At 38.5% G+C, this 24,729-nt stretch overlaps 1 protein-coding gene and 1 long non-coding RNA gene across 4 annotated transcripts in view; one reads left to right on the top strand and one right to left on the bottom strand.

The window, feature by feature from the left end:
- LOC103682374 overlaps positions 1 to 10,299 on the bottom strand; it is a 105,187-nt gene extending 94,888 nt beyond the window's left edge. For both annotated transcript variants that reach the window (XR_005837061.1, XR_573393.2), the window contains exons 1-2: positions 10,022 to 10,299; positions 7,904 to 7,950 (exon numbers count right to left, since the gene is read on the bottom strand). This is a non-coding gene — a long non-coding RNA (uncharacterized LOC103682374). The remainder of the gene's footprint in view (positions 1 to 7,903; positions 7,951 to 10,021) is intronic.
- Positions 10,300 to 10,311: 12 nt separating this feature from the next.
- On the top strand, positions 10,312 to 22,302 carry PSMA1 (proteasome 20S subunit alpha 1). Of its 2 annotated transcripts, none has more exons than XM_040638845.1 (10): positions 10,312 to 10,538; positions 11,826 to 11,870; positions 12,231 to 12,332; positions 12,453 to 12,556; positions 14,631 to 14,719; positions 15,371 to 15,441; positions 15,537 to 15,666; positions 16,879 to 16,958; positions 20,507 to 20,617; positions 21,939 to 22,302. In XM_040638845.1, exons 1-10 carry the CDS (start codon positions 10,536 to 10,538, stop codon positions 21,993 to 21,995), a joined length of 792 nt encoding a protein of 263 aa, XP_040494779.1. In that variant the 5' UTR covers positions 10,312 to 10,535; the 3' UTR covers positions 21,996 to 22,302. The 2 variants fall into 2 exon arrangements, with proteins under 2 accessions (XP_040494779.1, XP_040494778.1); XM_040638844.1 differs by lacking the exon at positions 10,312 to 10,538 and adding an exon at positions 10,623 to 10,784.
- The last annotated feature ends 2,427 nt before the right edge of the window (positions 22,303 to 24,729 follow it).

Here is a 24,729-nt window from a genome sequence, read left to right as displayed (position 1 = left end):
GCAGAGGGAGGAGAAGCAGATTCCCCGCTGAGCGGGGAGCCTGATGTGGGACTTGATCCCAGGACCCTGAGATCATGACCTGAGCCGAAGGCAGATGCTTAACCTACTGAGCCACCCAGGCACCCCATTATTTTATTTATTTATTTAAGATACGATATATGGGGGGAGGGAGTCAGTCACTCACTGGACACTTTAGTTTGCCACTTTTTATCTAGCTAAATAATAGGTATTGCTACTCTACCAATTCTATGAGTATATTATCACCAAGGCAACCAGCAACATTTTGGAAGACAAATGCTGGGGGTTTTTTTGTTTTGTTTTGTTTTGTTTTAAAGATTTTATTTATTTATTTGAGAGAGACAGAATGAGAGAGAGAGTGAGCATGAGAGGGGGGAGGATCAGAGGGAGAAGCAGACTCCCTGCTAAGCAGGGAACCCGATGTGGGACTTGATCCTGGAACTCCAGGATCATGACCTGAGCTGAAGGCAGTCGTTTAACCAACTAAGCCACCCAGGTGCCCCAAACGCTGGTTTTAAAATAATAATAGTAGCTAATATTTTATTGAGTATTTACCATGTGCCAGACAGTGTGTTAAGCATTTTAAATGAAAAATTCACTTAGTCATCACAATAATCATAAAAGATATTAGCCAATATTATCTCTATTTTATTTTATCTTTTTATTTTTATTCTTTTTTTAATAAAATTTTTTTATTACGTTATGTTAGTCACCATACAGTACATCCTTAGTTTTTGATGTATTTTTATTCTTTTTAAAGATCTTATTTATTTATTTGACAGAGAGCAAATGAGTACAAGCAGGGGAGCAGCAGAGGGAGGGGGAGAAGCAGGCTCCCTGGAGCTCATGACCTGAGTCGAAGGCAGACACTTAACCGACCGAGCCACCCAGGTGCCCCTTAAAGATTTTATTTTTAAGTAATCTCTACACCCAGGGTGGGGCTCGAACTCACAACCCCAAGATCAAGAGTCATGCGCTTTACTGAGTAAGCCAGTCAGGAGCCCTTGGTGACTCCCAATTTTAGATCTGCAGCCTCCATCTCTCCACTGAACTGCAACTCACATACCAACAAACTATGCCTTAACTCCACTAGGAAGTCCAACAGACATCCCAAAGTTGAAATGTACAAAACTGCATCATCATCTTCTCTCCCAAAACCTGCTCCTCCTATCTCTCCTTCCTTGCAGTTCACTGTGACTCCATTCTTCAGCTGCTTAGGCCATTAACATTCATCATGTCAAAACCTCTCTTTCTCTTACCTGCCACATCCAATCCATCAGCAAAGTACTGTTGGCTCTGCCTTCAAAATATATGCAGAATCCAACTGTGTCCCACCATCTCAGCTCTGGTCTAAGCCATTGTCTTCTCTCACTTGGATTACTGTAAGAGCCTTGATCTTGTTAGCCTGCTTGGCCGCCTACAATCTGTTCTCAACACATGGGTCAGGATAATCTTTTTTAAATGTCAGTCATAGGGTACTTGGCTGCCTCAGTTGGAAGAGTTTGTGACTCTTGATCTTGGGGTCATGAGTTCGAGCCCCACATTAGGTGTACAGATTACTTAAAAATAAATAAACTTAAAAAAAATAAAGTGTTAGTCATGACATTTCTGTATTCAATACCCTCTAGCAGCTTTCTATCTCTCTCAAAGTCTTTACTGTGGCCTGAAGGCCCTATATGATCTGTAACCCTCATCCCATTTCCTTTCTGATTTCATGTCATTATATTCTTCCTCCGGAATTTTTGTCTGTTTACTGAGGTATTCTTAGTAACTTAGTGATAATGCTTAGTATATAGTAAGATCAACAAATATTGAATGAATAAAAAAAATCTGATTCTAGAACTTTTCCTTTTCATCATTCCTTTCCATGCATATATTGGTGACTCTGTGAGTTGAAGGTGGTTGGCTGGAATCTTCTTATATCAAAGCCTCACTTGTGGACCAACAGAAGAGACATTTGGTCTCTTAGGGTATTAATGGTTTTCAGTTCCTTTAAGCATGATGTGGGGACTCTGCTCAGGGTACAACCTCATTCTTAACCAGTAGCTGCAAAATTGATCAATAAGGGTATTTGGTAGAAAGAATAGACCAGAAAAGCAGTACTACTTCTCTGATTTAAAGGTCATTGTTTGTTCGTTCAGGATTTTTTAGAATTAAATAAAAATAAATTTTAATAAGAGCCAAGTTGAAATTTTCCCATGGACATGTAACATTCATTGTTACTCAACTATCTAGATGACATTCTGTAATAATTGCTTCATTTCTGGAAAAAATATTTCTAAACAACTCAAGTATGCCAATGGCTTTTGTACAGGCCTCACTTTTGGTAATACTGAGGGAGGGGAAATTATATTATAGATTTTAGATAAGATTCTAAATTGTTACTCTTCTAAATTATGTCTATCAGTTCCAATTGCCCTGTTCTAAGCTTTAGTTATTACCAGAAGAGAACCTTAGCTTCTGAATAAATAGAAAAAACAAAAATAAAAAGGTAGTAGTAAATACAGATAAGGCTGCCTTTAGAGTGAGCTATTAGTTAAACGTCAGTTAAATAAATTATGATACATTCGTATGATGGAGGATCCTACTGTTCTACAGACATTTAAAAGCATGAAATGTGACACGAAATGTTTGTGGTACAATGTTTAAATAAAAAAGCCGGGGAAAAATAAGCATTTATCATTTGATATAAATTTTAGTAACACATTATTTTGTTGAGATTTTAACTCTATGTGTTCTCCTAGTCCCCTACCCCTTGCCCCCATACCATCAGGTATCTAGACCCTCATATTTTTGTAAGGCAAAAAGCAAAAGCTGCTTAGAGACAACATAGGCTCTTGCTGTCTTTTGAAATGCGAAGGTGGGGGGGGGAGACGACAGGAATGCCTTTGAAAGTGAGGTGGAAGAGAGATTCCTCAAGACTTAGAAGTCTGAAATCCAAAGGTTGAGTGAGCAGCTAAGTCTTCCGTCTTGCTCCGTGACAGAGCCCAGGATGATGGCAAAACCTCAAAGGGTAAGGCTGCACCTGGGTGCTGGGGCTGCCAGATTCACTCATTTGATTCCAGATTCTTGAGTTCCAAGGGTGGTAAAGGAATATTGTAGTCATTAGACCAGAAGGGAAGATGGCATAAAAGGAAATCTCAGCAGTAAATCAATGTGGACAGACAACTAAATAATTTCCAGGTACAGGGCAACTGGGTGGCTCAGGTCATGATCTCAGGGCTCTGGGATGCAGCCCCGCACCATCACATCACATCAGGGCTCACTGCTCAGCAGGGAGTCTGCTTATATAAATATAAATTCTCCACTTACGCAGTCTCTTTAGCTCGCTCAAATAAATGAAAGATAAAACCTTTAAAAAATAATAATTTCCAGGTACTTCCACAATAATTAAGGCCCTAGAAACTTCATACAATCTTGGGTGGAGAGGAAATGCTCAGTAACTGAGAATTAACTTTCCCACCAGCACGGCAGGGTTGGAGCTCAGGATTAGATTCAGGTTGATCTAAAGAAATGCAATATTTATTTCTATGGAATGAGAGCCACACCTACCATACACATATGCATATACAGTGTATTGCATATTATAAATATTAGAAAATATACTCTCAGAATAATTTCCTTCCTTTCTTTAGCTACATAGGGGAAAAAATCACTTAAATATTAACAGTGATTTTTCTCTACCTAGTGAATTATAAGGGATTTTTTTCATACTGTTTGCCAGTTGAAAAAGTTTAAATAAATGTGTATTCCTTTTATTATTGGAAAAAAATTATAAAACCAACCATAAGCTCAGACTTTTTTTTCCTGTATATTTGAGCAGGTAAAAAACAGGGAAGGGCATATATCATAATCTTAGGTTCTAGTTCCCAGCTGTTTCAGACCTACCAATTTAACATTCTTAGAGGTATAATATAAATTCAACTTCAGGAAAAGAAAACAGCGTTTTCTCACACTTAAAAAAAAAAAAAAGTATTGTATAGCTCCTGTACCCTGTAAAAATTTTAAATATGATTGAATCAGTCAGGGTCCCAGCAGGATACAGATGGCACACTTAAAAGGCACAACTAAAGAGAATGTAATCAGAATGTGGGCAGGGAAACAGCAAGAGATGAGATGGTACCAGTACCACTGCCAACTAGTGGCCAATATGGAGGGAGGGAGGGTACTAAATACCCTGATCTCTTTCTCCCATTGCCTTCTGATCTCCTGCTACTGCCCTCCATCAGCTGAGTTCAACCAGAAGCCAGAAGGCAAAGGGACATTGCTGAAGATCTACTGGGGCAATGGAGACTACCTAGCACAGAAACATCAAGGTGCGAGCAATCCTACAAATTTGCTATAAATATTTCCAAATTTAGGGATTAAGAGGTACAAACTTCTGGGGCGCCTGGGTAGCGCAGTCGTTAAGCGTCTGCCTTCAGCTCAGGGCGTGATCCCGGCGTTCTGGGATCGAGTCCCACATCAGGCTCCTCGGCTAGGAGCCTGCTTCTTCCTCTCCCACTCCCCTGCTGTGTTCCCTCTCTTGCTGGCTGTCTCTCTGTCACATAAATAAATAAAATCTTTAAAAAAAAAAAAAAGAGGTACAAACTTCTAGTTATAAAACAAATCACAGGGATGAAGAGTACAGCATAGGGTATATTGTCAATAATATTGTAATAACTCTGTACGGTGGGTGGGCGGTGACTACATTTACTGTCGTGAGCATCTTGTAACATATATAATTGTCGGATCGCTATGTTGTACCTGAAACTAATATAATATTATATGTCAATTATACTTCAATTAAAAAAATTTTTTTAAATAGAAAAAAATACTTCCAAAGTTAAAGATTTCTACTAGAAGAGTACTCGAAAGACAGTTTTAGACATTAATCTTTGGTACTGTGCAGTACGTTTGAAATTATTACAATTGCTAAAGCACTTTTATTCATTCCTAACTTTATAAACTATATTGAGCATTCCATTTGTACGACACCATATATATAAATATAAATAAATAAAACATAGGCCCTGTCTTCCAGGAGCTTATAATTTAATAGATGGAGACAATATGGAAACAAACAGGTGCAATTGTTCTATGTATGTAGCAGGATGTTAAAGTGAGACTCTTTCTATCTCACTTTTGTCCGTGCCTCTAAGAAAGTAAATTATTCCCACATTCCACAAAAAGTGGAAGGCCACCAAAGCGGAAATTGAAAAAAATGCGGGGGGCTGCCTTTGCAACCCCTACTTGTCCATCCACTTCTAAGTCAGAAAAAAGTTGAATTTCAAAAGACTTTGAGAGGGTTTTCAGTGCAGTGTGTTGACATTGCTTTTTCCTCACCTCATGCCTAGGGAGAGGAACTGTAATGGAACTTTGATACATGGCCCTTAGAGCTGGGGGTTCTGGGGGTCACAGTGGATTAATGTCAGGATCATATCTGAGGAAATCATTCATTCAATACTTACAGAACACTTATTAAGTACAGGTACTATTCTAGGCACAGGTGACTACAGCAGTGAATGAAATACATGAAAATCCCCTGCTTTCATGGAGCCAACATTCTAGTGGAATCTGGACAAGCAAAGATGGCTGGCTAACTGCAAAGATGAGTTCTGAGTTTGGTCAAAATCTATACTCCCAGAGGTGTGAGGCAAAGCCACTCTGGATATCTGGATCAGATACCGGCTACTGAAGAAAGTCAAGTGGAAGAGTAGAGACTTCCACAGAAAGAAGCTTGAGGCATATAGCACAGATGCCGGCAACGGACATGGAGCTGATTGCCAGATGACATATATTTACCCAAGTGCAAGTAAGAGATTGCCAGTATTTGCTCATCAGGATAAGGTGAGGATAGAGATGTTTCCAAAGAATGCATAAAGTAACAAGTGTCAAGTGTAAACACCTGTTAAGCTCAGAGAGCATCAACCCTTAATTGCAGAACTGTATTAGGCATGTTAAGAACTCTTTTGCCCTGGGGCGCCTGGGTGGCACAGCGGTTAAGCGTCTGCCTTCGGCTCAGGGCGTGATCCCGGCATTATGGGATCGAGCCCCACATCAGGCTCTTCCGCTATGAGCCTGCTTCTTCCTCTCCCACTCCCCCTGCTTGTGTTCCCTCTCTCGCTGGCTGTCTCTATCTCTGTCGAATGAATAAATAAAATCTTTAAAAAAAAAAAAAAAGAACTCTCTTGCCCTTCCCTCTGTTCCTACTTGGGAGAAGTAAGGCAACCTACTCGGTGTTGGTAATGGGTAGGGATATTAAAAAAGAAACTTTAGGTAGGGACACAGAAACGAAGTCAATCATTCCCCTTTTGCCATGGCAGGCCCAAGCTGGAGGGAAGAGGCTTCACTCCTAAAGATTTTATTATTATACTGAACGTATTAATTACCGATCTGAGGCTGTTGAATTCACTAGTTAATACTGGTGATATTTGTGCCGTGTTTCATTCACGGAGCAGGTAGGAATTAACTCCACTGGCTGTGGTTTTTGTTTTTGTTTTTTAAGGGAGAGAGAGCTCGAGAACACGCGTGCTGGGGGAGTGTGGGAGGGGATGAAGGAGAAAGAATCTTCAGCAGTCTCCACGCTCAGCATAGAGCCCCACTCTGGGCTCAATCTCATGACTCTGAGACCATGACCCAAGCCAAAATCAAAAGTCCGACGCTTAACTGGCTGAACCACCCAGGCACCCCATCCCCTGGGTGTGTTTAAATATATGGGGGAAAATAATAAGTTATTTGCAAATTGCACCCTACACATCTCATTTGTACAATGTACCAATTACAGCTGCTAAACAGAGTAACATATTGAGATTTATATGCCCATGGAAAAAAATTTCAACTTGGTTTTTATTTAGCATTTACTTTTTATTTGATTCTAAAAAAGCCTGGCATAGGGGTACCTGGGTAGCTCAGTCAGCTAAGCCTCTGCCTTTGACTCAGGTCATGATCTCAAGGTCCTGAGATGGAGCCCTGTATCGAGCTCCCTGCTCAGCAGGGAATCTCCTTCTCCTTCTGCCTCTCCCCTTAACCTGCTTGTGCTCTTTCTCTCGCCCACTGTCTCTCTCAAATAAATAATAAAATTTAAAAAAAAAGAAATAAAAAAAGTCTGACATAAATTAACCAATGACCTTTAAATTGAAGAAGTAGTGCTATATTTGCTGACCCAGTCTTCCTACCAAATATCTTTAATGACCAATTTTTCAGCTCTTGGTTAAGGACCAAGATGTATCCCAAGCCAAATCCCCAAAACATGCAGAGGAGCTGAAAGTCATATAGAAACTTTATAAGTACTCAGGACCTTCGGTTTTGACAAAAAGGACAACCAAATGCCCCTTCCGATGGCTCATAAGTGGAGCTTTGGTAAGAGCCATTCACTGTGAATGAATAATATATCACAAAGCCCCAATATTTGCTTAGGAGATAATGAAAAGGGCAAGTTTGGGAGTAAGAGATTCATCATTCCTTCTTTCAACAAATGTTTAGTGAGTGCCTATTATTATGCCAGGCTTTGTTCTAAGCACTGGAAATACCTCAGTAAATAAAAAATTCCTATCCTTGAGTATTCATGTGATTCCCTATTACATATTTACAATATCCCCATGCTGCACCCCCCCAACTTTCACTTGAGTTAACTTCATTGGACTTCTTTTCTTTGTATTCAACAGGTTCCTTCTACAAAAGTAACACAATAACTAGATAATGGAAGGGAACTCCTACAAATCAATGAGAAAATGACTAATAATAATAAATTGAGAAAAGGAATTAAATGACAATTCACTAAAGCAACATAAATTGCCAAGAAATACATGAAAAGTTTTTTTTGCTAGTAATAAAAAAATACAAATAAAATTAAAGTTTTTTTCTTTTTCTGCCTATCAGCTTGAAAAAGGTAAAAAGTACTCACCCTATCCAGTGCTGTTGAAGTCATAAAGAAAGTGGGACTCTCAGGCACTGTAGAATATAAATTGATGTAATTTTATTTTTTGTAATTTAGCCATGTTTATCCTAATTGTAAATGCAGGTTCCCCTTGACCTGGCAATTCTATTGCTATGAATTCATCATAAGGAGGTAATCAGGAAATTACACAAAATGTATGTATGCATAAGAATATTCATTATGGTATTTTTATAGTATTTTTATATTTATAGTATTTCCAAAGGCTTAGAAATAATCTCATGGCTCACCCACAGTTAAGCATCATATTTCTATACAATAGAATAATATGCAATTATTGAAAATAATATCATTACTTAGTGAACATGAAAACATGGCCATGACTTTTTTTTTTAAGATTTTATTTATTTATTTATTTATTTATTTATTTATTTTAGAGAGAGAGCAAGAGCTCAGACATGCACAAGCAGGGAGAGGGGCAGAAGGGGAGGGAGAGAGGGAGAGAATCTCAAGCTAACTCCCCACTGAGTATGGAGCTGATATGGGGCTCCATCTCATGACTCTGAGATCATGACCTAGGCCAAAACCAAGAGTCAGATGCTTAACCAACTGAGCCACCCAGGCGCCCCTGCCATAACTTTTTAAGTGTAGTATAAAATAGTTTAGAGTGATCTTATTCGTAAAAACAATTATATATTTATTATACATATATATAATTTTAAGTTGGCTCCATGCCCAGTGTGGAGCCAGTGTGGGGCTTGAAATCACAACCCTGAGCTGAGACCAAGAGTTGGACACTTAACGGACTGAGCCACCCAGGTGCCCCCATTATACATATTTTTGAAGCGAGTGAATATATACATACGTAGAAAAGAATAGTCAAAATGTTTATGTACTATATGAAAAATTTTAAATAAGTAGTTACTTAATTATTCAACAACATTTATTAAGCATTTAGTATGTGCTAGGCATTATGCTGAGTGCTAGAGAAACAAAAGAGAACACTCTGTTAATTTAAACCTGTTAATTTAATCCACTAAATTAACTGATTTTTTTAAAATGACAACAACCAGTATTGGTGAATTTAAGGAGGAGGAGACCCTCATATACTATTATTGTGAAGAGCGCCAAATCCTAACCATTAGACCACCATATTGTGCACAGTATAAACTGGTAAAAAATTTCTGGAGGGCAACTTAGCACTTTCTATTAAAAGCTTTAGAAAAATCAATTTCATTTGACCCTGCAATTCCATTTTTAGGAATTTATTCTAAAGAAAGGAGTATAGCCTGCTTCTCCCTCTGCTCCCCAATCCGCCTGCTGTCCTCTCTCTCTCTCTCAGACAAATAAATAAAATCTTAAAAAAAAAAAAAAGCAGTGTAAAAATATCTATCAAGCAGCTCATAAATGAGTGGGTCAGTAGGGGGGGACCCTAATATTAAACAGTGGGGACTTGGGCAAATAAAACATCATATGTTCATAATGCAGAATACTAGAAAGTCATATTTAACCTAGAAAATGTTTAACAGGGGAAAAAAGACCAAAATATAAAAGTGATAGGTTTAAAAAGAGTGTCATACTACATTGCTCTGAACTTGAGCAAATCACTTCAAGTGATATGAGTCTGTTACTTCCATCTGCAAAGCTTAGATCTTTAAGGACCCTTTCGATTCATACCCTACCTGAGCCTAGGTATTTATCTTTTCTACTTTATAAAGAAAATAAATCACCATTGGTGCAAAGTAGATGTTAAATTGGCAGATATTTGCAGAGCTGTACTAAAGTCTTTCATCTGGGGATTTACCAAAAGTTCTCAACAGAGAAAATATGTGTTTCGGAAGAAAATCCCCAGTTTTTTTCAGTGGTCTAATCCACCAGCTTAAAAAAATCATATTTAAAAAAAACACATAAAAATCAAGCATCATACTTAGTTTTGAGACCACAGAAAGACATTACTGCCCTCGTGGAGTTCAAAGTCTTGTAGAGGAGACCACTAATGATAATAAAGAGAGATCCTTGAAAAATGTTTTCTCCAGGAAACGGAGAAAAGAATTCCAAAGTAGAAAGAAAAGCATGTACACAAACAACATACTTGACGAAGAGTGTGGCTGACACATACAAACGGACCATTATCTTGTGGCCTTTCTTACAGCCTCGTTCTTCTCCCAGTCACACAACACCCCAAATCTCTGTGGATCCTGAATGAGAGATGTCCAGCGGCACACTGGATCACCTGGAGTCGCAGGCGTCGCCTCCGATGGATTTCGGGTGTATCGGCAGGGCGGGTGAGGAACTGGCGGGAATCTGCAACACACAGGTAATCATCACTGAGAATCCGAAAGGGGCGATTTTGTAGTGGCCATCCCGCAGCTCTTAGCTGCCGCGGGTACTCCTAGCCCGAGATTTCCCGCCAACCTCAACTCCTCCTTCCTCCGAGGCCGCGCCCACTTTGGAGGGGCCGAGAGCTTTAAGGGCGGGGAAGCGTTGGGTGTCTATCGATATCTCTAGGATAGACTGCCCTGCCCTGCGCCGCCTCCGTCAAAATCCCGAAGGCTTCTCTGCAGATCGCCGAACGGTAGTTTCGGCAACCTTTCTGAATCCGCGCCTCGCAGGAGGCCGCAGCCAGACCCGCGCCGGAACCATGGTGCGTTGGATTCTGAGCGCGGGCAGGGTTGGGGCTGAGGTCCGCCCGCGGGGGGATGGCGAGCCGCCCCTCCTGTCATCCTCAGAGCGGCCCGGGGCCATGGGGTGTGGGAGCCTCCGCCAACGGGAGGGTTCCGGTAGTGATTCAGCATCTCCGGCCTGGCCGGGAGAGGGGCGGTGGGTAGTCGCTGCGGCCATTCCTCGGGGTTCGTTTCGTTTTCTGCCGGGCCTCGGCACTACTTCCTCGGTCAGCTTGCCGAGTTCGCCCCTCCAGTTCCTTCAGGGGAGTAGTTCCGAGCGGCCCAGAGTGGCCCCTCGTGCTCTGTGTGGGAGAGCGGAGGAAATAGGGACTGGACTTCGCGGCTTCACTGTACTGCCAGTGCAGACTTGGTTCCAGGGTTTGGGTTCCAGGATAGCGTCCATTTTACTTGTGGGTCCATCTGATTTCAGTCTCCCCTAGAGCTTGATCAGAAAGGGTTCTTTTCAATCACTTTGTCGAGTCACCTAGTTTTATGGATGAATAAACCGCGGCTGAGAGAAGTGGTGATATCACGGTTACCACCTAGGCTCATGGCTTCCAGCCTCATCTGCCATTCCAGCACTCAACTTTCTCACTCTTCCCCCGTCCCCAGATTATTCTCCCAACATTCTGCTAGTAGACTTGTTTTAATATCCTTATTAAAGCAGTAATGGTTCTGATGCTGTAGCTATTTGTGTCAACATGTAACTTCCTGAGAACATTCTTGTGTTTATTCATTCAATTTGAGTGTTTATATGTACAAGGCACTGTTTTAAGTGCAGTAGGGTTCAAAGATAAATCTGCCATGTCCCTAATCACAAAATAGAAAGGGACGTGTAGATAAAGAACTGATAGGAGTATGTGTTGGAATTTTGGGAGAAAAGATGGGGAAGACTTAAAGACGTAGACATTTGAGTTAGTTTAAAGAAAAAGAGTGCTTTTAACTCTTTTTATTAGGGCCCAGTATAAGGGAAGAGCATAAGCAGAGAAGGGAAGCAAAGTTGACACTATGAACTTCGGTAATTGAACCCAAAGGGAGTGCTACAGACAGTGGTAGAATTGAAAGTTGGGAAGTTAGGTCCCATCTAGATCTGTTCCTTCCTTCTAACTCAGGGTAAATTTAGAATTTGTTTGCAACTGAGTAATCTTCTAATGAGGTTGTATTAACAGCATGATAGAAGCAGATGGGAGGACATTTTTTAGTGATAGGGCTTATTAAAAATTGGAATTTGTAATGTTCTTAATAGGGTTTTTTTCTTTTACTTTCAGTTTCGCAACCAGTATGACAATGATGTCACTGTTTGGAGCCCTCAGGTAAAAATGTTTTATACTTTATCTGTGAAGTGGCTTTAGAGGGTCACCTAGCTAGCTCACTGGTAGAGCATGCAACTCTTGATCTTGGGGTGGTGAGTTTGAACCCCACTTTGGGTGTGGAGCCTACTTTAAAAAGAAAGAAAGAAACTCATGAAATTGTTGGCTGTGAGAAAATGGAATATAATCATTTTAGACATTCCTGGAACCTAAATTTATCATTAAAGTAAGTTTCCTAATTAAAAGAAAAATCATTTCAGATTTAACTATATTCACCTGAGATTTGGGAACACTAGATCAATTTTAAATATATAAAAGGGTCTTGTAAGATGACTCTAAGATGTGTTGTTGTTTTCTCTTTAGGGCAGAATTCATCAAATTGAGTATGCAATGGAAGCTGTCAAGCAAGGTTCAGCCACAGTTGGTCTAAAATCAAAAACCCATGCAGTGTTGGTTGCATTGAAGGTGAGTGAGGCAGTAAATAAATCTTCCTCATGTAGAAAATGGGACTAACAAATGTAAGTTTCACTGTGTAAATAATGAAATTATAAATGTGTCTTTGTGTTTTATAATGTCTATATTTAGAGAGCGCAGTCAGAGCTTGCAGCTCATCAGAAAAAAATTCTCCATGTTGACAACCATATTGGTATCTCAATTGCGGGACTTACTGCTGATGCTAGACTGTTATGGTGAGTATGATCATGAAAAACAAAAGAAACATTTTGATTCATCCTGCTAAGATATTTTAGGAAGTTGTCTGGCAGAGTTTCTAAATGCAGATTGTGATACCTTAGTGGATTTGTGCTCAGTTACTAAGTACTCCATTTCTTTTCCTTTTTTTTTTTTTTTTTGCAAAGATTTTACTTACTTATTGCACAAGTAGGCAGAGGGAGAGGGAGAAGCAGGCTTCCGGCAGAGCAGGGAGCCCAATTCGGGGCTTGATCCCAGGACCCCGAGATCATGACCCTAGCCGAAGGCAGAGGTTTAACCAACTGAGCCACCCAGGTGCCCCAGTACTCCATTTCTTGATCCCTGTAATAGTAACTACTAGAATTAACCATGTTAAGATTAAAGCTTTTGAGAAGTCACCAAATAATGTGATACTTGTTAACTCAGGATATATTGTTCGAGACAATGTTATGTCTAAGAAGAGCTTGACATTTTTGTCTGGTTTCTAAGGATCGGGGGAACTACCCTTTTTTCTTTAATATGCCAGTATTAATTAGACATATATTTTTTGCGAAGCTCAATGCTGGATACTGCAGGGTACGCAAGGGTGAGTCAGATATGCATCTTGTCTTTTAAGAACTTAAAATTTAGTAGTATATCTGTAATGCGAGGTAGAAAGGAGAGAGTAACAGGTAGATTTCTGTGAGAGTCCAGAGGAGATAATGTCTAGTTGAGAGGCGTTCTATAAATGAAGAGCTGGGGTTTGAAGTCATGCAGAATTGAGTTTCGTTCTCACCTTTACCACTTAGTATGTGAGATGAGACTAGTTGCTTACACCATCAGTTCTTTTAATTTTCTTTTTCAAGGTTATTGTTTAAGAGCCTAACATGTAGAGCATTTAACACAGCGCCTTTCAGGTAATATATGATTGTGTTAGGAGGTCAAAGGTAGTTAGCCAAAACTAATTTCTTAAGCCTGTGATTTAATTAGGGAAGAAAGAATATGAACACTAAGAGCAAATAATAGTGCTACTGTTTTAAGTTTTCAAGTTACCCAGCAAGCTGTCTGCTTTCTTAGGTTGGCGATACAGTGAGAGCATTATTGGTTTCTGAAAGCTTTTGAAAATGTAAAATATGTTGCATGGTCAAACATTTTATTTAACCCAATCTATCCAAAATACTGCCATGTCAACATGTAATCAATATAAAAACTTATTAATGAGATATTTTACATTGTTTTTTGTACTGAGTCTTTGAAATTTCACGTGTGTTTTGCACTTGCGGTACTTCTCAATTCAGACTAGCCACTTCTAAAGTACTGAATAGTCACGTATAACCAGTACCTGCCATGTTGAGCAATGCAGTTTAGCTAGCCTTGGGAAATGGACTTCAAAGTACTGAACAAATAGCGTGGTTCCCCCAGTCAACATTTGATTCTCAGATGTGACATATACACATAAACTGGACAAAGCAACATGGAAGGAAAGATGCATATCCATTTCTTGTTGTTTATCCTCTTGTCTTTAGTAGTTAGGCATGAATTCCCTTTTCTCCAGGGTTACATTTGCTTGACTCTTGTCAGGTTTAACAGCGAGGCTGAGCAGTCTAGTGTCCAGCGTCTCCTCTAGAGTGCTACTTACGGATAGAAGCAGCGTTGGCAAGAACATGTAGCAATGTCCTAGTATAGGTTCTATTTCTTGCAGTTGCTCTCTTGGGGAGGTTTCGGTCAGCTTTCAAGAAAAAAAGCAAGTAGTTACTCTTTTTGCTGGTTCAAAACCTTGAATTAAGACAACCTTGCTGACACTGGGAGGGGTAAGAAAAGAGAGCTTGCTCTTTTTCTCTTGCTCAGCCTTCTCTGTTCTCTAAAGTGCTCAGAGACCAAATTTATCTAGAGCTAAGGAATATTTTAATCTTTTAAAAAAAAAAAACTCATATGGCCCAAGGGTTTGGTATAAAAATGCATCCTTGTGGCATGTCTTTCTGATTCCCTTATATGGATGTAATCCATGTGAAGAAAGCAAAAAGAAATGAAACTACTTTATTTAGATTGAAATAACTGATGTGAAATAACTAATTTTGCTTGTTTCTTTTTTAGTAATTTTATGCGCCAGGAGTGTTTGGATTCCAGATTTGTATTTGACAGACCTCTTCCTGTGTCTCGTCTTGTATCTCTAATTGGAAGCAGTATCCTTTTTTGTTAGCATTTATGGATGTGAACTTAAGAGTTTTGATAAGTATTGATAAGTACTTTTTGTATTGATTGATAAGTATTGATAAGTATTTGATAAGTATTGATTTGATAAGTGTTATGTTAATTATTGGGAATATAATAGATAGCATAGGTAAGATTTTGAAAACTTTAAGGTTAGTTCCTCGTCAATAACAGAATGTTTAAAATTTAGAAGAATTGTGGGACATTTTGCCGTGGAAAAATGTGTTCTAAGTAAGGAATTGGGTTGCTGTTTCGTCAGCCCTTTTCCAGACCTAGAGAAGCCCAATTTGAGGAAAACCATTCAAGTCTCATTTTTAGAGAAGATTTAAAGTTTTTATTGGTGGTTCTAGATGTCCTTCAGAATTCTTGACCCCTTATATCCAAAACAGATGAGGTTCTGTACGTGAGAAGAGATCATTTTGCTAGCACTCATTCTTGGGTTTGGTGGATAGTCCTAACATTTTTTAATACTAGGTCAAAGAAATATTGCTCTTTTATTTTCTTCTTGCTGTGGTGGATTATGCAGCCACTAAAAAAAACAGAGCTCTTTGTTAATTGTGTTTAATTTGAAAATAAAGATAGTACTTTTTCCTTGTTAGAACAGTTTCTTTAACTAGTTTAAGAGACCCAGATACCAACACAGCGATATGGACGGAGACCATATGGTGTTGGACTCCTTATTGCTGGTTATGATGTAAGTTCATAGAATTATTACATTTTAATGATTTTTTAAAAACTGACTAGAAATTACGTTTTGTGTATGTGTGTGTGTGTGTTTTCTATTTGTAGGATATGGGCCCTCACATTTTCCAAACCTGTCCATCTGCCAACTATTTTGACTGTAGAGCCATGTCCATTGGAGCCCGTTCTCAATCAGCTCGTACTTATTTGGAGAGACATATGTCTGGGTTTATGGAGTGTAAGTGATTTTTTTTTGTCCCCTCCAGTCTTTATATTGTGAATAAATAGTATACTAAATGAAGAAAACTATCAGCCTTACAGAAAGCTTTTTGTTTTGTTTTGTTTTGTTTTATTTTGTTTTGTTTTTAAATAAGCCCATGGAGTGTTTATTATTTCTGTTATACATACTGGTTATTACCTCATTTAGCCATCACAGTGGTTTCAATCATGAGTAGAACTTTGTCAGAATACAAATATGAAAATACAAATGTCCTCGACTTTGAAGAGTCTTGGTTCAGTTGGTCTGAAGTGTGCCCCAGCCAGAGTTGAGAACCATTGTACTGGTTATCACTTGTAAGTTCTGTTACCAACTTTTAGTTTTCTGTGATTCTGTTCTTATTTTTAGCCACACAGACATTTCTGCATTAAGTAGTCTGTAAACAAGTAAAAAATTAATGTAGCTATGGGAAAGAAAGGTAAAATGTTGATGTAAGATGTGATCATAGGACAGGTTTTCAAGTGCTTTGCTTTATGCAAGGGTCTTGGACTTTAACACATGCTTTTTGGACATCTCTTGAGGTGACCATGTGGTGTTTCCCCTTCATTCTATTGTGGTATATTGCATTATATGACTTTTGAATGTTAAACCAGCTTTGCATTCCTAGAATAAATCCTTCTTGCTCATGATTTATAATATAAACTAAATATATATATATATATATATATATATGTTATATATATATTATATATATATGTTTACGTAAACATAAATGTTGCTGGATGTATTTTGTTGAGGTTTTTTGTGTCTGTATTCATAAGGGTTATTGATCTGTAGTTTTATTTTCTTGTGATATCTTTGTCTAGTTTTGGTATCAGGTTAATACTGGCCACATAGAAAGAGTTGGAGACTTTGTTTATAAAAAGCAAACACCTTCTATAGAATACATTCAGAACAAAACTTTGTGCTGTATCATTTGTGATTCAGGATTCTCATTTAATTTAGCATAAAAAAGGTCAAATTTAGTAACAAAAATGTATTCTCATTAAAATAATAGTGATGTTATTTATTGTTATTAGAAGATTATATGACTAAACATTAAAATTTGGGCTGTTTTTATTGTGATATATTTAGTATGTGACTGAAACCATAATTTCAGACTATAGACCTGACAAATAAGAGCAGCCTAGCATGAAGATGGAATTAAGAAATAACTGTTAATTTATTATATAGGCAATTTGAATGAACTGGTTAAACATGGTCTGCGTGCCTTACGAGAGACACTTCCTGCAGAACAGGACCTAACTACAAAGGTAGATATCATGTTTTTCAATTTGAGATTTTAACATTACAGGTCAGTCATTTATTTCGTAAATATAATAGCAGAGTGTATACTTAACAGTTCTTTAATTTGGGAGATGGTTGCCTTGGTTCATTCTTTCTTTCTCTTTAAGCTGTTCATGAAGTATCTGATTTTGAAATGATTTTCAAACATTTCTTTTTGGAATAAAACAATGAGTCTTAGGTGAAATGTCCTTCGGTTTCTTCAGCAGGTAGGAATATCTTTGTGTGATTAACTCAGTTAACAAATAATATATATTGAGCATCTACTGTGTGTAGGCACTAGACATTGAGAATACAGTAAACACGGTAAACATCTTGGCCTTCGTGGAACATACATCCAAGTCAGGGAGATAGACAATATACCTAAGTAAATTAGATAATATATTAGAAAATGATAAATACTACAGAAAAAATAGGTTAAGAGGAGAAAGAAGGACCATCCGGGTATAGGAAGGAGATGTGGTGAGGGAAATTTAAAATAGGGTGGTCAATGGTGGCCTCACTGAGAAAGTGAAATTTGAGGAAAATATCTAAAGGAGGTGAGTGAGTGAGCAATTCAGATGTCTAGAGCAAGATCATTCTAAGGAATACAAGTATAAGTGCCTTGAGTCCAGAATATTCCTAGTATTTGAGGCAAGGCGGCCAGGAATGTTGGATCAATGATCAAAAGGAAGAGAAGTAATAAAGTCAGATAAGAGAAATCATGTATAAACCATTGCAGGTACTTTGGATTTTACTGAGTGGATTGTTAGAGTTTGAAAAGAAGAATACCATGATTTGATTTAGGTTTCAAAAGAGTTATTCTGGTCGCCATTCTGAAAATAGATTATAGTACGCAGCATGGGTGAAAATAGTTTTGAAACTGTTAGGGTAACACAGATGAGAAATTGTGGTGAAGTAAAAGAACTTTGGGATTGGAGATGAGGATAAGCGGNTCAGTTTTGGGTAGGTTTTAAAGTTAGAGCTAAAAACATCTGCTAGTGAATTGGTTGTGAGGGTGTAGAAACAAAAAAAAAAAGTTGTTTTCAAGATTTTGGGCTTGATTAGAGGAAGGAGAGATTTATGGTTTACTGAAGTGGTCAAGACAGTGGAAGGAACAAGTCTTGGGGTAGGAGTTGCGGAGAAAGATCAGGCAGTTAGCTTAGGACTTATAAAACTTGAAATGCTTACTGTCCATTGATGATATAGAATAAGCAAATATTGGGGCACGTGGCTGGCTCAGTCAGTAGAGCATGCAGCTCTTGATCTAGGGGTCATGAGTTCATGCCCCATGTTGGGCATAAAGCTTACTTAAAAAAAAAAAATAAGCAGCTATCAGATGTGTATCTCCTGGAGTTTGGTGGAGAATGGTCTAGCTAGACTTAACAAATTTTGGAGTCTTTATGTAGAAATGGCATTTAGAGATTGGATTGGATGAAACCACTAAAGGAATCAAATAGTTTTACAAGAGGTTTGAGGCCTGGGCAAGGGGCACTCTAACCTTTAGAGATTGGAAGGTAAGTACCGGCAAAAAAGGACTGAAAAAGATGACCAGAAAGGTAGGAGGAAAACTTGGAAAGGGAGACATTCTTGAAAACAAATGAGAAACTATTTCAAGGAGGAGAGGATGATATGTGGAATGAGAATTAACCATTAGATTAGCAATGACGTCACCGGTGACTTGACAATTTCATTGGAATGGTGAGCCCAAAGCCTGAAAGGAATGGAATCAGGAGAGAATGGGCGAAGAGGAATTAGAGGCAGCTCTTTGGAGATTTTCTCTTGCAGGTTCAGAGAAATGGGGTGCTGGCTGGAAGAGAATGTAGTGAGGGTTTTTCATTGTTTTGGTTTTTTAAGATGGGAGAAATTACAGCACGTCTGGTGCATGGTTATAAAAAATAATCCAGTGTAAAGGGAAACATTTATGTAGGAGAAATATGAGAAAAACTGCTGGACCAATGTCTTTAAACAGTATACAGGTGGAAAGGTAGACCTTAGAGAGGAAATGGATCATTCATTCACACTAACAAGAAGAGAGAGATCTAGGGACATAGATACAGGAAACAGATACTGTGGGAGCTTGTGAACGTTCTCTTCTAATTGCTTCTGTTTTCTCAGTGAAATAAGGAGCAAGGAGAATGGAAAATGCTAGAAAGATGTCCAGGAGAAGAGGCAGTTGGATGATCTAGGAACCCATATAGTACAATGCAGGAACCACTGTGGGCCTCCTTGTGGTTAACGATTATTAACTAAAGTGAGATCAAGTCAGCATTTTGTAAATCCATTTTATTATAGTGATTGGGTAATTATTATTTAATATGTATGTGAAGAATTTATATCCTGTGTAATCTTTTAAAAGTAATTTTTCTTATCCTAAAAATAATTTTTTTTCCAAAAAATCAGGAATGTACATTAAATTATTTTTATTTGTTTAAAGTACGCATGGGGCCCCTGGGTGGCTCAGCTGGTTAAGCATCTGACTCTTGACTTTGGCTTGGCTCAGGTCACAATGAGATCAAGCTTGCATCCAGCTCCACGCTGAGCGTGGGACCTGCTTAAGATTCTCTCTCTCCCTTCCACCCTCCCTCCCCCGCAAAGAATAAATAAAGTACCCATAATGCCATCATTCCAAGATGACTATCTTTTAAAATTTGGGTTTACAGTTACTGTTGACATTTACAATTTGGAAGAGTTTGCTCAAGTATCTGGCTTTCTGATTTTATATTTTTACTGAATCATACAAAATGATTCAGTGAAATCATTGAGAGAGGGCCTGTATATTCTTATGCCTCAAACTTTCACTAAAATTTTAATCTTACAGGAGGCTTTTTTACACTGGTTAGCATTCACTGAGCATTTTAAGAATTTCTCTTTAATTTTAACGTATAGAAAATAGTTCCAAGACCCCACCAAATTCAACATTTTAGAACCCAAAACTTACTCTATTTCCTTGTTAAGAACCATCGTGTCTTAACTTACACAAGGAACAAAGCTGATTATTTCTTTGGAGTTAGGCTTACTTCCCAGCTAAGTTGCTTGCTCCGATAACACTGGTCTGCAGCACATTTCCATTATGAGCCAAGTTACAAATTTCTAGGTGGCATAGACCTTTGGCATTATTGATGATTATCAAAAGTGAATCTTAAATCTGCAAGTTACGAGAATCTGCTAGTTTTCTTCCCTTTTTTGCTATACTTAAGTATTTTTTTACTCTTATTAAGTGCTATATAAACTTATTCTCCTTTTTTCACCCAACATTTAATCAAAAGCATTTTTCCAGGGGCGCCTGGGTGGCTCAGTCGTTAAGCGTCTGCCTTTGGCTCGGGGCATGATCCCAGAGTCCTGGGATCGAGCCCCACATCAGGCTTCTCCGCTGGGAGCCTGCTTCTTCCTCTCCCACTCCCCCTGCCTGTGTTCCCTTTCTCGCTGGCTGTCTCTCTCTCTGTCAAATAAATAAATAAAATCTTTAAAAAAAAAAAAAAAAAGCATTTTTCCAACATAAATTCTCTTGATTTTTAATTTTTACCCCCCCCCCCAGAATGTTTCCATTGGAATTGTTGGTAAAGACTTGGAGTTTACGATTTATGATGATGATGATGTATCTCCATTCCTGGAAGGTCTTGAGGAAAGACCACAGAGAAAGGCGCAGGTATGTAACTAATCATAACACCAGAGGCTTTAGTTCTATCATTAACTGCTGTTCCTACCACAGGTTTAGTAAACCTACCATTTTTGTCTTTAATTATTGAGGTAGGCTCACAGTTCAAATGGCAGTAGGAAAACTTAGAACTGCATAATTTAAAATACTGTGGGGGCAGTGATCTCCATAAACAGCAAGCGTTGATGATTTGGTTATCTGTTGCTATTTTTTGCAGTTCTGTGGATTGACTATGGCTAAGTCATTCTTTTGCTGGTCTCATTTTAGGGTCTCTTGTAGTCAGTTGAAGCAGTGGGACTGGAACATCCAAGATGGCTTTATTCCCAGTCTTCTTTATTGATACTCTCCAGGTATATCCTAGAGGGACAGCTAGAAGGCTGGGACCTCTGCTAGATGGCTACCACTGTCCATGTAATCTCAGAGCCTCTCTTCACCAGGGTCTCTTTAGCAGGGGAGAAGCTCAGAGCTTGCAAAAGTTCAAAAGCTCAGAAGTGGAAGCTGCCAGACATTCTTAAAGGCTGAGGCTCAGGAGTGGCCCAGCATCAGTTTTGCTCATTCTGTTGGTTGAAAGGAAATCATAAGGCCGGCCAACAGTCTATAGGAGTGGGGACTGAGAGAAAATTCATCAGGGACCCTTTGGAAACTAAGTTGGCCCTTCACAAATACGGAGAAAAGGATCAGAAAGTGTTGGGAAGTCTCAGATTAAATACTGGTCTTTTTTGTTGGGTATTTAGAATACACAGATGCTGTTTATAGATACTTAGTTGATAGCTGTGTAATTGAAAATAAAGTGTCCTGGAGAGAAATATTTTCTACAGTGTGAATTTTTTTTTCAACTTGGAGAGGATATTGTTGGTACTATTTAGAGGAGTAGGATTTGCATTATTTAAACTGTTGGTAAGAACCAGCACTGTTGGGAAGAATGCCGTGAGTTCCACACAGCTGATTTGTTTGATCATGTTTTGTCTGTGTTTATTAGTGCTAAAGAGGATAAGAATGTCGGAAGTGTACTGATTATATTCTAAGGCTAGTAGTGATAATAAAAAGGAGGTTTATTCGTGAACGAGACAAAGTATGATAAAATGCTGGAATTGTTCGATGATGCTTAGGTTTTCAGACCTATAAAATTATGTCTGTTTAAAAAAACACCTTTGTTCAGAAATTTTAACAGGACAATGAACTAAAATTGAGTATCCAGAATACCTCCTAACCCCTTTTTCTTGTAAATTCTTTTATAATATTTGTGATAAGAAGTATATATTGGTCAAGTGATTTTTTTTTTAATCTGTTTTCTTTTTTCTTCCCCTTACAGCCTGCTCAACCAGCTGATGAACCTGCAGAAAAGGCGGATGAACCGATGGAACATTAAGTTACAAACCAGTCTGTATGTGTATTATCAGATCTGTAGGAATGCAGGAGCACATACTGATGACCATAATCTATACTTTGAACCAAAAGATGCGTGGTGGTATTGCGGCTTGTTTAGGAATCAGTCCAGGCTTCTTGTTCCCAAGCAGCTTGTCAGAAACCATATAATGGCGTGAATTTTTCTTTGAGAGGGTCTATAAAATTTTCTAGAAAGCATAGTTATCTGTACTAATGTTTTTATATGAAGAACATACTGTCTTTGTGCTTGTAAAAACAACTGTGAAATAAAATTGTTTCACCTGCCTGTGTATTGGGGTTTTGTTTGTTTTTTAAATAGCTTCAACTATAAATAGTAATGAGATTACAATTGGTCATTTGCCATGTTTGGCAAATTAATTTGCCTTATGTTTAGTGATGCGGGAAAATAGTACCTCTTATCTATCACAGCCTTATACCACTTCCCTATGTGTGGACTGGCTACATGAGAATCCATGGAGATTTAGTTGAGAATACAAGTTGCAGGGTTCTACCCTGGAGATCTTATTAAAACCTAAGAAACCACCACATCCCAGCGACCATGGTAGCAAGGTTTTTAACAAATGAATGGTTTTTCTTTACAACCAGCAGATGGCAGTAGTGATAGCTCTGGTCTCAGTGTAGGGAACTTTTGCAAAAATGACAAAAGGGAAATTTTAATCCCAAACTATCATTTCCTCTTATGCCCAGCTCCACTCCGGCGTCATCTTTAGACTGCTTTCCATTATTTTTGTGAGTGATGTATGCAGATATTGCAGAACAATTTTTATCTTAGGCCATGCAAAATGAAATTTGAGGAAATCTGATTTACAAAACAAAACACTCCAAAATTTTGCTGCTAAGAAACCTTGAGGAGTTTTTTATTTCCTGAGATTCCTATTTTTCTAGAGAGGAGCAGTTGATTTATAGGTAGGGAACTTGGACTTTAGATCTATACTAATTAATTACAGTTTGAATTATTGTGAAGGTTAAATGGGAGAATTTATGTGAAAACACCTTGTACACTCTAAAAATCATAAAATGTTATTTTTTTTCCACATTGCCCAAAAATTTATTTTTATTTTTTTAAAATATTTTATTTTGGGGGCACCTGGGTGGCTCAGTCGATTAATTGTCTGTCTGCCTTCAGCTCAGGTAGTGGTCCCAGTGTCCTGGGATTGAGACCCACGTGGTGCTCCCCGCTCAGCTGGGAGCCTGCTTCTCCCTCTCTCTGCCTGCCACTCTCCCTGCTTGTGTTTTCTCTCTTTCTCTCTGTTAAATAAATAAAATCTTTTTTAAAAAATAATTTTAAAAATATTTTATTTTTAAGTAATCTCTACACCCAACATGGGGCTCGAACCTACAACCCCAATACCAAGAGTCACTTTCTCCACTGACTGAGTCAGACAGGTGCCCCACAGATTGCCCAAAACTTTGAAAGTTTAGTAGATTTAAATCTCTGACTTCTTGAAGGTAAAGTGCTAAGAGAAACTCTGGCAACCTTGTTGAGAGAAAGACCTGATAAAATACAGGAATGTGTGAGGTGTTGGGTCTCTGTTCTGGAAGTAGCCTCAGGAGTCTGCCATTTGAGCTTGGGATGAGGCCACAAGGACCATGTGGCCATTTGACCTACCACAGAATTGCATTGAGCATGTGCAACTTCCACACACAAAGTGAATGAGAGGGAGTTGTCCCACCTGCCTTCAGACTCAATGGCTATTATAGTCTGGAGGAGGGAACATAAGTGGTAAATTTCATAATCTGCTCTTTAAAGTTTCAGGCAGGTCTTTCTTCCCTGCCTATCATTGTGTGAGCCTCTGTCTTGTTGGGTGATTCTGTTGTTTAAAGATAATGTGTAACATTTTGTATCTGTACCTTAAGTGTAAACCAATTATTTGACTGGTACTCATCTGGGAAAAAAGTGTCATCTGTATTGTACTTCGGAGACAGTTTTAGTAATCTTTTTTTATTTTTATTTTTTAAGATTTTATTTATTTGAAACAGGGCATGAGGGGAGAGGGCAGAGGGAGAGGAAAAAGCAAGCCCCGCTGAGCGTGGGGCCTGATGCAGGGCTCGGTCCCAAGACCCCAGAGATCATGATCTGAGCCAAAAGCAGATGCCTAAGTGACTGAGCCACCCAGGTGCCCCTTAGTAATCTTTCTAATATGTGTGTTAGTCTTACACACTGATCTTCGAACTTCAAATCGTTTCCACCCCAATAAGATTCGATCAACTCCACTGTCTGTACAGAGTTCATTGTGATGCGTTTCCATTGTTGTTTTGTCTAATGTGTTATATTTATTGTTTAATCTGTGTTAAATAATTTTAAACAATAAAATTCCTAATAATATCCTCTCAAAAAACCTATCACTGATATAAAAATGATATTCAATTCACCTGGAATTTATTAGGCAGCTATAGTAGCAGCTTTGAAGATCTCATATGGTTAAAAAATAAGAGGCAGTAAAGTAGGTGACGATTCAAGTTCTAATACCAGCTTTCTCAATGTTTGACCATTTGATTTGAAGACAAGTTCCTTTTCTCTAGGCCTTGATTTCCTAGACATCTAAATTTTTATGATTCTTAGTATATGACAAGATTTTTGCTCTCAAATTTAAAAAGGATTCAATCTTTAAAAAAGGGAGATGGGGCACCTGGGTGGCTCCGTCAGTTAAGCATCTGTCTTTGGCTCTGGTCATGATCTTTATTTTTTAATTTTT

The sequence above is a fragment of the Ursus maritimus genome, unplaced genomic scaffold (assembly GCF_017311325.1).
Source record: "Ursus maritimus isolate PB19 unplaced genomic scaffold, ASM1731132v1 scaffold_23, whole genome shotgun sequence".
Taxonomy (NCBI): Eukaryota; Metazoa; Chordata; class Mammalia; order Carnivora; family Ursidae; genus Ursus; species Ursus maritimus.
The sequence above is the reverse complement of the archived record's forward strand: the minus strand, read 5'-3'. Positions and strand labels throughout refer to the sequence as shown.